The following is a 13,009-nucleotide window of genomic DNA, read 5'->3' as shown; positions in this document are numbered from 1 at the left end:
ACAGCACCAAGAAATAGGGGTTAAGAGTGTAACTGAGGGGCACAGCGGATGCTGAGATCCACAGGGCATTTGATTTTAGGGTAGGGGACCAGAGGAAGATGGAAAGGCAGAAGAAAGGAAGAAGAGAATGGAAGGGCTCCCTGTGCCCCCGTACCCTCTGCCAGAACTGCCCCCTATTTCAGCTTCTATCCCAGCCCACTGTGGGGAGGGACTTAGCACATCACTCCTCTGTTCCCCAACAGTGGCCTTCCACTTCTCTAACAGTTAGCTGTGACACTGTCCCAGGTCCTTCCTTGGCGCTGACACCTGATCTCTACTGTGACACTAAATGCCAGAACCTTGGGAGGTGACTGCCATGGCGGTTATCTTTGTTATAAAGGGAACCCCAGAGAGCCAGCTAGCCTCTCCCTCCCACAGGACACAGGGAGAAATGGCGTCTATGAGCCAGAGCAAGATCCCTCATTGGACACTGAAGCAGCTGGCGTCTTCATCTGAGACCAGATTCTCCATCAGTGTGCTTTTTGTTTATGAACTACTCAGGGGTGATTTTGCTATAGCAAACTAAGCCATTTAAGACAGAGCTTAATTCCATTTGTCCCTGTTACTCCACTCAAGCCGCACGGGCTTTGGGCAGACCAGGTTGATCTTCTCTGGTAGTCTTCACAGTATCTTCCCCTTTGGCTGGAGTGTTCACTCACACACACACACACACACACACACCCTGTTCACTCCTTCAAGGTGAGTTCCAGCTACAGAGCAAGACCCTATTAAAAGAGAGGGGAAGAGACATCGAGAGGGAGAGAGGACAGAACAAATGTTCTAAAATAAAAGTTGACATAAGTCACCTATCACAACAATTTAAATGGGTGCTCTTTAAAAGTGCAAGGCAAAGTGAGGAGATGGTGGCACATGGCTTTAATCCCAGCACTCGGGAGTCAGAGGCAGGTAGATCTCTGTGAGTTTGAGGTCAGCCTGGTCTACAAAGAGAGTTCTAGGCCAGCCAGAGCTGTTAGACAGATAAACCGTCTTGAGGGTAGGAGTGGGGTTAGCATGAGACCACTGTCTACAACCAATGACTATAGTCAGATGATCTGTATAAGGGAAAAAAAAGCTTAAAATGTAAGACATAGAGAAGCTGAAATCAAAACAAAGTTAAGAGGTAGGCCAGGCAAACAATGCCCAGAAAACTCCAGCAATGTAAAAGAAAATTGTCTATCAGAAGTCACAGTGGAAAGATTCATTCACCTGGCATACAGAAAGATTTGAATGCAGGAACTACATAAGACAGTATGAAGATGTCTAGAATATATCTCGAGAGGAATCCAAAAGAAAAGCAAATTTGTTTCAGTAGAACTGCACCCCCAGATCTCTGTGGTTAATCAATGCTAACAGCATCGCCAGAAACGCAGACCAAAGGAGGAGTATAAACAGACAGACATACTGACATGTTAGGGGAAACCAAGGGCATACATGTGTGTGCTTCAGCCTCCCACAGTCTCTCTCCTCGACCGCTGGGGTGTGTGTCGCAACACTCACCTGCATGCTGAGCTGTCTGTCCTGCAGGGCCCTCTGCAGCTCCAAGAGGCTCCCTTTGAGCAGCCTCAGCTTCGCCGCCAGCTGCTCTGCCTCATCCTTCGTATGAGCCTTGCCCTCCAACAAGAGGTTCTCATTGTGCACAGACAGCTGCGACAGGGCCACCACTTTCTGTTCTATTTCCACCAGCATGTTCTGGAACGAGAGGACAAAGGCAGGGTTCTCACACCTTGCCGGCTCCTGGAGACAGTTTTCAAACACAGCCTTCCATAGTCATCACTCAAGCAGGTATCCGTGGCTTTTTCAACTTTAAAGATTAGGGTATGCACCTTTGGGGCGGGGGGAATTACCTGTACTTCTTACCTTTAAACAAAAATTACTTTGTAATTAAAAATTAGGTATTTTATAATTAAAAATACATTGGAAAACACACATGGTATAGCCAACAAGCACAAAGAAAGCACCACTGGCTGAATGTTAGACCTTTATTAGTCCTGTTATCCTAGTATTAGATTACTAATATCAGTAAAATTATCACACAATCAATTTCTTCTTTGTCAATTTAAAAAGAAATTTTTTTCAACGCACTGATTTTGAAGACCAGGCTCCCTAAAAACTCCCAATCCTCTTGTGTCAGCACCCTCTTTCTGGTCACCCCCCTTACCTTCTTTTTAACAATGTGACATAACTTTGATCTTATATTTTATTTCGCTCTAGGAAATTAAGATTATTGCCATTCCGTCAACTCCTAAGAATAATATTTCATACCAAAGAAGTAAAACCAATGGAAGAGCAACACTCTCACGAAGATGGGATTAAAGGATGACATCCGAAGGGTTATTTCTGAGAACTGGATATATTTCTGGGCAGGTAGGTCTGGCATCATGCTGAGGGTTCATAATACCTTTTGAGGCCCAAGGAAATGTTTATTTTTATTTTCTTTTTAAAATCAAAGAAGTCAAAAGATGCTAGCCTGCATGAGTCTCCGGGTTTGAATGGCACCGTGGAATTAAATAGGTGTGGGTGTGCCAGTGCAGGTCAGAGTGTGGAGTCAGGAGAGTACAGAGTTCAAGGTCATTCTTGTCTACCTAGTAAGTTCAAGGGCCACATAAGCTCCTATCTCAAAAGAAAGGGAAAAGAATATAAAAGAGAAGGTTAGAAAAAGTATAATTAACAATTATCTATTATTTAATAATAATAATAAATTATTAATTAATACAATAAAGAATTCAATGAAGATCTTAAAAGTCTACATGGTCCTTTCTATCATGGGGAAAGAAGGCCTCACATTAGCAAAGTTTCCAAGCCCACAAAAGTCATCCTGTGGCTCCAATTTTTCTTCTTCTTTTTCTTTTTTTCTCCTGAGACAGGGTCTCAGCAAGTAACCCTGGATCACCTGGAACTCTCCATGTAGACCAGGCTGGTGTTCAGCTCCTAGGGATCCTTCTGTACTGTCTCCTAGATACTGGGATTAAAGCTGGGTACCACACTGCCCAACATGTAACTCCAATCCCATGTGACAGACAGACAGTTATAATTGTGAAGCAAATGGTTTAATTCTAGATTTTTAATTCTTGATATTTTCTTTATCACTATCATTTTAACTACATTACTGTCTATATTTTAAAAGACTTGAAAATAAACATAGATTTGGAAAAGCAGTTTGATTAGTTTGCTTAGTTTCAATGCCATATGCTTCTAATTCCTTACACACGATGGAAACACATTTTGCTCCTTTATAGATAATCTGAGCACAGGTTTGTGAACTGCTTTGAAGACAGATACATCTAAAAGTAGGGGTGGCAATAACAATATCACACAGGTCTGAAATACTAGTTTGAGTGTTAACCCTAATAGGAAATGTTTAAAATAGATGTATGCCTCAACTTCTGATGGTAGAAAAGAGGCTAGGATTAATAGAAAACCGCTTCCGTCTAGTCCTTCAGTCTCCAGAAAGCCAGAGAACAATGCTGTGATAACAGAGAGGAGTCTGAAGGCACTGCATCATCTAATTGATAAGGATCAATACCATAAGCCTCAAAATATGAATAAGAAAGACCACTGTGGGATTCTAATGCAAAGGCTAAATTAGGTAATGCTGTTGGTGGCATCTTTTGATGCCACATAAGTGAAATATGAAATTGTGCTCACTGATTATTTATCCATGCTGATTGGGGCAGGGTTTTCTGGAATGCTCTATTTACAATTTTATTTTTATTTCATTGTTTTAGTGTATGGTTTTTGACTCCATGTTATGTCTGTGCACCGGTTGCATGCAGTGCCCGACAAGGCCAGAAGAGGGCATCATATCCCGAGACTAGAATTACAGATGGGAGGGAACCATTATATGTGTCCTCGGAATTGAATTCCTGTCCCCTTAACTGCTGAGCCATGCCCCTGGTCCCTTAGATGAAAGATTTCAAGCATATTTCACTCACATGTGAAGGGTAATACGTTAATAATCATGCAGTTTGATGATGGACACATGCAAGTTCACTGTTTCCTGCTGTATTAGACCTAGAATGCCCCTTACAGGCTGGCATGTTAAGAGCTTGGTCCTCAGCTTGGTGCTGTTCCAAAGTGACAGAAGTCTTTGTGAAGTGAAGTCTTGTGGGGGATTTTAGATACTTTGTTTAAGTGGATTACGATGTTTATCTTTATCATCCTCTTTTGTTCCAAGCAATGAGATGGGCAAGCCTCTTCCATGTGCCCCCATGATACACTGTGCTGTCTATACCAATGCTAGAATGCATGCATAAATCCTCTCAACAGTTAGGAAATAATACTTTCTTCTTTTTAAGTCTTTTATCTCATGGACCTTGTTACAGTAACAAGAAGCCAAAACAAGCATCCATAATACACAATAAGAAAAAAACCTCTGCGTGCCCTGGGGCTGTAGCCTGGTGGTGGGGACCTGGCCTAGCACACGTGAGGCCCTAAGTTTAGCTCTGTTACTTCTTGAGAAAAAAAAGAAAGGAAGGAGGGAAGAACAAAAGGAGGGAGGGCGGGAAATAAGGAAGGAGAAAGAAAAGGAATGAAGAAAAAAAGGAAGGGAGGGAGGGAGGGAAGGAGGAAAGAAAGAAGAAGGAGAAAGAGAAAAACCACTGACCTGAGATTGGCAACAATTTTAAGAAGCTGGGGGATGTGGTTCAGTAACAGAGTGCCTAGGTTTCATTCCCAGCATCAAACCAAAGCTCAAACCAAGCCAAAAACAAACAAACAAACCAACCAAAAATCACCTTTATAAAACATCTCTTAACCTTTATAATCTTTATGAAGCTGCCTCTTACTGACACGGAAGCAAGCATATCGCACTGTCCTCCTAATGATGGCGGTTGTCGAAGGTTTCCAAGAACCATGGAGGACTATGTGAAAATGGTAACTGAGCACCCATGGAGGCCTCTGATTACATGTATTCAGTGTAACTCCTTGATTCTAAGTCTTCTGAGTTTATACTCCTTTTTAGCCATTAAACATACATACTATAAATACTTGGGTATCTGCAGTCTTCTAAAACGGTAGTCAAAGCACCGAAAGTTTGGCCAGGCTTGGCAGTGCATACCTGTACTCCCAGCGTTGGGGTTGGTGGGAGGCGGGAACGTCATGAACTCTAGGCCAACCTACTCTACCTTTTTGAGAATCTGCTTTATGAGAGAAAACTAGCCTGGTAGTGGTGGCTCGCGCCTTTAATCCCAGCACTCAGGAGGCAGAGGCAGGTGGAGCTCAGTGAGTTCGAGGCCTGCCTGATCTACAAGAGCTAGTCCCAGGACAGGCTTCAAAGCTATAGAGAAACCCTGTCTCAGGGGGGAAAAAAAGACAAAAATAAATAAACTGGGTATGGCGGTGAATACCTGCAATCTTGTATAAAGAAGGCTGAGACAGGGGAATTACCATGTCAGAGGCCAAACTGTTTTACACAATGCATCCGGGTCAGCAGGGCTACAAAGTAAGACTCAAAAAAATATAAAAGAAAAAAGCTTTGCTCTCGAATACTGGGGTTACAGACTTAGAAATGTAAGCCACTCTGCTGAAGTTTTCTTCAAAAAAAGATTTTATTTTTACTATTTTTCATTATAAAAATGAGTATATGTGCACATGAATGCAGATCCCCATGGAGGCTAGCCGCATGGACCCCCAGGAGGCTGGCTGCATGGATCCCCATGGAGGCTGGCTGCATGGACCCCCATGGAGGCTGGCCACACTGGTGCCCTTGGAGCTGGAGTTAAAGGCAGGGAGTCCATGTTGTGAGTGCTGGGAACTGAACATGGGTCTTGTGGGAGAGTAGCAATCACTCTTAACTACTGAGCCATCTCTCCAGTTTCCGACTGTTTTCAAAGACTAAGTACCACTGACAATGTTTTTCAAGAACCCATTCCAGGTTTGAATTTCATTTATGCTTTAGTGTTATGTCGCTTTTTGAACCTGTAAATATATAAAGTCTCTAGCTTATGGAAACTCATATATCTACACCAGGGTCTTATCAGTGTTTTCTGTATTTTTTTTAAATGTCCTTCATGATGTAGGCTCATTTCTTTCTAAAGCAGTGGTTTTCAACCTTCCTAATGCTGTGATCCTTTAATACAGTTCCTCATGTTATGGTGAACCCCAATCATCAAATTTTCTCATTGCTACCCCCCCCCCTCCGAAGGGGTCGCGACCCACAGGTTGAGAACCACCGTCCTAGAGGCTCTTTGTACCTGGCAGTCCACCAGCTGAGCATCCATGTCCATGGGCTCCTGGGGTGTACCAAGTGCAACATCCAGGGTGGCCTTCGTGTTCAGCAGCCAGTGGTCCAGTTCATCCGCCTCACAGCGGTACCTCTGCAGGGCCTGCTCCTGTCTCTGCTCTTCCAGCTGGTCATTTAGCTTTTCCTGCAGAATTAGGAAGAAGGTAACTTGGAGGGAACCTCTAGCAGTAAGAACTTGAAGACCCCATACAGCAGAGCAACAGCCCCAAGACCTGGCTACGCACACACACAGCTGGGAGACAACACAAATACCTAGACTCAGGCCACGTCTCAGAAGTCTAAATCAGGATTTCTGTGTCTCTACGTTAGTATGTGAAGATCCCCACCCGCACCCCATACTCTTCCCCCAGTGAATGGATGTGCCCCAGAGTTGAAGGATCCTGGAGGGGCTGGTAGTCGTGGGAATGATGGGAGTCAGCCACAGATTAGAACCAGACAGGGACACGAAGCAGCTGGTCCATGACAACAGACATTTAACCTCCGTTTCTGGGATGGGAGAGCATGGCTGAAATGGCAGCTGACTAGGGACATCTATCCCACATAAACGAGAGCAATTTAGACAGCGGATCCTGTGGGAAGGTGCACCCAGTGGTACTTGTGTTAGAATAAACCAGAAATCCAAAGTCTTAGGCTAACTCTCGAGTTTTCTCAATTCTTGGAAATATCCATGCTGAAACATCCAGACCAATCTTATGATGAACCTCCACACACGCGTTTCATAGCATCGGATGGAATTGAGAAGGTAATGCCAAGTATCCCAAATACCTCATCTAAAAAATTCTATCATTGGCAATTGCTGTTATTATATTAAAGATGAATTTACTTTAATTTTGTGGGTAAAAGTGTTTTCCCTATATATGTATCTGTGTACCATAGGCATGCAATACCCGCAAAGGCCAGAAGAGGGCATTCTGGTTGTGAGTCACTAAGTGCTGGGAACTGAACCCAAGGCCTCCAGAATAGCCAGGACTCTTAAGCACTGAGTTCTCTCTCCAGCCCCTATAACAATTATATTTTAATTAAAAATCTTAACATGGAGACTAAGAAGTAGGAAAAACACATTTTAAGTTTCTGTAGAATAAGGAATAGATACATGATCTGACTGATCTTATGGCCAGTCAATTGAGAAAGAACCTGCATCTTCAGCAATGGGGCTGAAGATATGGTATAATATATATATAATTATATTATAATCAGTAGTAAATAAGGTAATATAAACAGGTGTGGTGGTACTTGCTTTCAATCCCTCACTCTGGAGGCAGAGGCAGGCAGGTCTCTTGTGAGTTTAAGGCCAGCTTGGGCTACACAGACCTTCTCAAAAACCAAATAAATAAATAGATAAGATAAGATAAAATAAGGTAAGATAATATTCAGCTTGTATAAGAAATGTAATGGGGACATTATGATTCTGAGATACTAGAAGTCAAAAGCCAATAGTTATAAGAATATATATAAAGAAAATAACAGCTGATTCTTAGTATATATATTATTGTTGCCTCAGTCTGCCTACCAAATGAGATTTAATCAAGTAACACAGGCGACAGAAGGTATTTTCATGAGTAAATATGCTTGCCTGGATGACAGTGAACAGGCAGGTTTGTGCTTCACAGTGTCAGCTCTAACCTTCATCGCAGGCTCTTATTGGATCACAGCAAACTGTTACTCAGATCTATAAATTCCTGTCCACGGGGCTCTAGTTTACCAAGTACCAGCTGCTACAATCTCAGTGTCTCCCATCTGAAGCACATTCGTCTGAAGCATACCCGTAGACACCCTGAGTGTGCTCTGTGCTCGGGACGCTGATGCAGCCACAACACCAGCTTCTTAGGCCCGGGAAGTCACAAGACACGCCCACTCGAGTGTCTACTCAACACTCACAATAGACAAACTATGGGGGCAACCGAGGTGTCCAACAATGTTATGAGGAGCACGTGTGTGTGTGTATATATATACATGCATGTGTATGCACATATATATGTTCGTGTGTGTACATGTATGTGCATGCATATATATATGCATATTTGTGTGCACAATGAAATTTCTTACAGTCATAAAAAAGAATATAATGACATCCTTTGTAAGAAAATAGACATGAAGCTGGGCAGTGGTGGTACACGCCTTTAATCCCAGCACTCGGGAGACAGAGGCAGGCGGATCTCTGTGAATTTGAAGCCAGCCTGGTGTACGAGAGCTAGTGCCAGGACAGGCTCCAAAGCTTCACAGAGAAAGCCTATCTCAAAAAACCATAAAAGAAAAAAGAGAGATGGCTCAGAGGTTAAGAGCATTGCCTGCTCTTCCAAAGGTCCTGAGTTCAATTCCCAGCAAACACATGGTGGCTCACAACCATCTGTAATGAGGTCTGGTGCCCTCTTCTGGCCAGCAGGCATACACACAGAATATTGTATACATAATAAATAAATAAATATTTAAAAAAAAAAGAAAAAAGAAAGAAAAAAAAATAGACATGACCAAAGGTCATATTCACATGAAGTGAATATGCTTTCTCTTTCATGTGCTTCCCATAGTTTACAAATTATGTATATGAATGTATATATACACACACACACACACACAATACACATATATATGAAGTGACTATAGAAGCAAAACTTTTTTAGGGGGACAAAGAGGACCAATGGGAATAAGAAAAGGTGAGAGTAAGGAGGTATGAGGACAAAAATGTTCAACAGACAATATGTGTGTGTGTGTAAAAGCTTTAAAAAGTAGACATCAAAAAAGAGAGCAGAAACAAAACCCAGTTAAAACAACAACAAACCCACATCTTTCGCATCAGCACCCAGAACAATTGCTAACACCCTAAAGCCGGATTCAGATGCAGGAGCTGCAGCAGCTCCAGGGTCCTAGTTACCTCCAGAAGCTGCCGCTTGCCAGCCGCTTTCATCCTGATGGTGGACATGCGCTCAGCCAAGACGGTGAGTGTGGACTGCAGGGCTAGCTGCTCTACAGGGTCCGACTCCCGGGACGCGGCCTCCAGCTCCTCGGCCAGGGATGCCTGGAGCCCGTTGATCTCGTCCTGGAGCATCTGCACCTCGTCCATCAGGGCCTGTGGGGAAGACTGTGGAATCACACTCTTGACTGAGGACTCCAGGCTCTGCCACTGTCGGACGCCCACTGAAACCAGACGTTCACTTTCAAAACGCCACTGCGGCGCTGAATGCTGCTGAGGACGTTGGTAACTTAAATCCCATTTGAACAATGAATGAACGTTTCTGTTTTCAACAGGCTCGTTCTCTTCCTTCTGTACCTAATTCTAAAACGAGATGTTCCTTGTGACTAACGTGGAGGCCACTGGAAGTCTCCAGAGTTCCCAAGGTTTCAAATGCTGTCTGATGCTGACTGCCTCAAGGCATGCCCCAACCCAGCCTCTTGATGTCTTTAAACAACTGCAAAATGCTCTAATTTTGGAATAGGTTTCCTTGCTGGCCCACGAAACACCAGATTAGGAACCCAAATTGGAGTAGTCACCTTGCTGAAGTTCCCGGTCATCACAGAGAGCAAGCCTTCTGTCAGCATTCCAAGAACTGAGAGATAACACCAATCCCCAAACTGCCTAACAATACACAAGATAACAGAGCTCTCACTGCCTGAATCCTAAAGCAAGGAGAGAATTTAGCCGCTGAATGTCACCTTCTCTATTCTGCCTCTCAGGCCTGGCCTTAAAAGGAAAACAGTTGTACAATGACTGGCTCATTATCCATCTCATAATTCTGCTCTGGCTTGTTTTTTGAGATAAAGTCTTACTATATAGACCTGAATGACCTAAAACTCACTATGGAGGCCTGAGCTGGTCTAGAATGCAGAAAGCTCCCTCCTTAGAGTTAGGATTAAAGGAGTGTAACACCACACCCAACCCTATTTTTTTTTTTTTTTTGAGTCAGAGTTTCTTACAGCCCAGGCTATCCTGAAACTCTCTTTATAGCTGAGGAAGACTTTAACTGGGGTCTTCCTACCTCCACTTTTTCAGGGCTGAGACGCAGGCACGCACCAACAATGCCCTGGTTATTTAGTGCTGGGATTGGACCCAGGGCCTTGGGCTGCTAGGCAAACTCAATGGTGTGTCCTCAGTCCAATGTCAGACAACTATTTGTCTAATCCATCTATCTTCTAGTTAGCTTTTTAGAGATGTGGGGGTCTTAAATCGCACAGCATGTTATAAAAGCAGGCACTGCAGGAAAGGCGGCCGTGGCCCAGGGAAGTAGCATGGCTGATTCTAAGGGCAGTGCTGGCGTTAGGCCACGCCTCTTCCACAGACATCACAGTCAGCGCAGTTACCTCCTCAGAGAGTACCGTCAATGATGCTAAAAGACAAAATAATAAGAGAAAAACCACCTCTCTTCCCTAATATCATGACCCATCCATCTGAATTTTAACTGATTGTTACATTTGATAATATTACATAGAGCTAAACAGGAAGTGTGTGTGGGGGGGTCCTCTTCACCAATAGTACACTTCCATGCTGCCACCATCCTGACTAGGAAATAATGCCTTTCCAGAACTTGGCAAGGCCCCTTTGACTTCCCTGTGGTTAGCTCCAGGCTTCTCACCCACACTGCTGACACGTAACCATGTCTGCTCTTGCTCGGCCCACCAGGTCTGTGGATAGGCTGTTCTGTGTGTGGACTGAGATTGAAGCTGGCTCCGGGAGAGAGCAGCTCACTTTCAGCTTTGTTATCACCTCACTGCCAACTGCTCTGTGAATCATTTTAGTCATTTTAGCTTAAAGCTTCCTCCTGGGTTCCTAGCAGAAGCCCATGGCATTTTATTCTGCAATTTCCTGCTGCCCCTTAAGAGCAAACCCTCCTCTGTGGTTGCTGGCTACCTCTGTTTGTTCTCCCCTGGAGTGTTTATCCCCGTGCCTTACTCAAACATCCTGGATGCTGCCTGCCTGTTTCTTGTGGTTCTGTATAGTACAGATCTTACTTATGGGGACTGTCTGCTTCTCCACTGTTTTCCCTAGTGATGTCTTTTGAAAATCTATGGGTTTTTAATTTGTTTTTGATTTTGGTGCTTTTGTTTCTGAGGCAGAGTTTCTCTGTGTTACAGCCCTGGCTGTCCTGGAAATCGCTTTGTAGACCAGGGTGTCCTCAACCTCACAAACAGCTGCTTGTCTCTGCCTCCCAAGTACTGGGATTGAAAGGTGTGCACCACCACTGCCCAGCTTGTATTGTTTTGTTTGAGGCAGTGTCCCAGTCCCAGAGTGCCTGTAACCTTTGCTGTCCTGGAACTCACTCTGCGGAGACCGCAATGACCTCAGCTTACTTTGAACTCAAGGAAATCCTTCTGCCTTTGATGGGATTAAAGGCGTAGGCCACCACACCTGACTAACACATGCTTCAGTGCCAGAACAATATTTATCCTTAATAGTTACTGATTTTGTTGTTTTGTTTGAGAAAACTTTGCCTACTGCGTCGTGATTATGATATGGCAAGTCATCTTCAAGAGGGACATTGAGCAAGGAATATAGTAGCTCAGTGCAGAACTCAGGCTTGGAGGGCAAGAAGCTCTGGGTACCCCCCTCCATCAAAACAAACAAACAAAAGAATTCTCCTGCCAGGCGGTAGAGGCACACACCTTTAGAGGCAGGTGGATCTCTGAGTTCAAGGCCAGCCTGGTCTACAGGGCTAGTTCCAGGACAGCTATGGCTGTTTCAAAGAGATACCCTTTCTCACAAAACCAAAAAAAAAAAAATTCTCTTGAAGCATAATTAATGAAATGGTGTGTTTTCAAAAGCTTCTAGAGAGGATTATAATAAGATAGAGACATGGAGAATAAGTGTTAATAAATTTATAGCAATCTGGTATCATCATGACATCAAAGAGAATTTTATTTAATTTTATTTGTATATGATGAATCAGAAATTATGAAAAACCTCTTCTCCACAGGTAGGTAGGTCAGCATCATCTTAGGAGTTTTTTTTTGTTATGTTTTGTTTTTGTTTGTTTTTAATTCTAACTTCATATTTAGGCTTACTATAATTGACCTTAATTTCTCATACTGTTTTGCTTCCAATGTAGGTACAACTCAAGGTATCACCTCCTCCTCCCTCCTCCTCCTTCTTCCTCCCCCACCTCTCTTTCTCCCTCTCTTCTCTCTCTAGATGGCTTTGCAGTATGTATGTATGTATGTATAAACATAAGCCACATGTTATTCTTAGAACTTTGTAAAGTCTATATCATCAGTTCCCAACCTGTGGGTCGTGACCCCTTTGTGGGGGTCACATATCAGATATCCTGCATTACAATTTATAACAGCAAAATTACAGTTATTAAGTAGCAATGCAAACACTTTATGGTGTGTGGGGGGGTTACCACAACATAAGGAATTATGTTAAAGGTCTCACTGTTAGGAAGGGCGAGAATGCTCTAAGCAGTAGGATATATTTTTCAACTTTACCCACCTTTTCCCGTCCTCGAGAGAATTGTTTGTTTCCTTTGAAACAGGGTCTTACATAGACCAGGCCTGTCTATGTAAGAGGATGTCCTTGACCCTCTGATTCTCCTGCTTCTGTCTCCCAAATTCTGGGGTTACATACCTCACCACTGCACCCCACTCACTAGAGCTTCTGTTCTTTGGAGACACAATCTTATATTTGCATTAAACCATATTAAACATACTGCTATAGTATTTAAAGTTTATTTTTAATTCTTTGGGTCTAAAATTTAAAAAAAAATTCTTTTTAAGATTTAGTCTCCATGTATAGCCTAGAAC

General features: G+C 43.3%; 1 protein-coding gene across 25 annotated transcripts in view; it reads right to left on the bottom strand.

The window, feature by feature from the left end:
• Positions 1-13,009, bottom strand: part of Syne1 (spectrin repeat containing nuclear envelope protein 1) — a 471,855-nt gene that overhangs the window by 131,531 nt on the left and 327,315 nt on the right. For 18 of the 25 annotated variants that reach the window (XM_057763198.1, XM_057763205.1, XM_057763200.1 and 15 more), the window contains 3 exons: positions 9,150-9,356; positions 6,231-6,404; positions 1,537-1,728 (listed from right to left, as the gene is read on the bottom strand). In XM_057763198.1, the coding sequence (XP_057619181.1) occupies positions 1,537-1,728; positions 6,231-6,404; positions 9,150-9,356 (573 nt within the window). The remainder of the gene's footprint in view (positions 1-1,536; positions 1,729-6,230; positions 6,405-9,149; positions 9,357-13,009) is intronic. The other 7 variants (XM_057763207.1, XM_057763220.1, XM_057763196.1 and 4 more) reach the window with 1 other exon arrangement.

The sequence above is a fragment of the Chionomys nivalis genome, chromosome 2 (genome assembly GCF_950005125.1).
Source record: "Chionomys nivalis chromosome 2, mChiNiv1.1, whole genome shotgun sequence".
Lineage (NCBI taxonomy): Eukaryota > Metazoa > Chordata > Mammalia > Rodentia > Cricetidae > Chionomys > Chionomys nivalis.
This window is presented reverse-complemented; position numbering and strand designations above follow the sequence as displayed.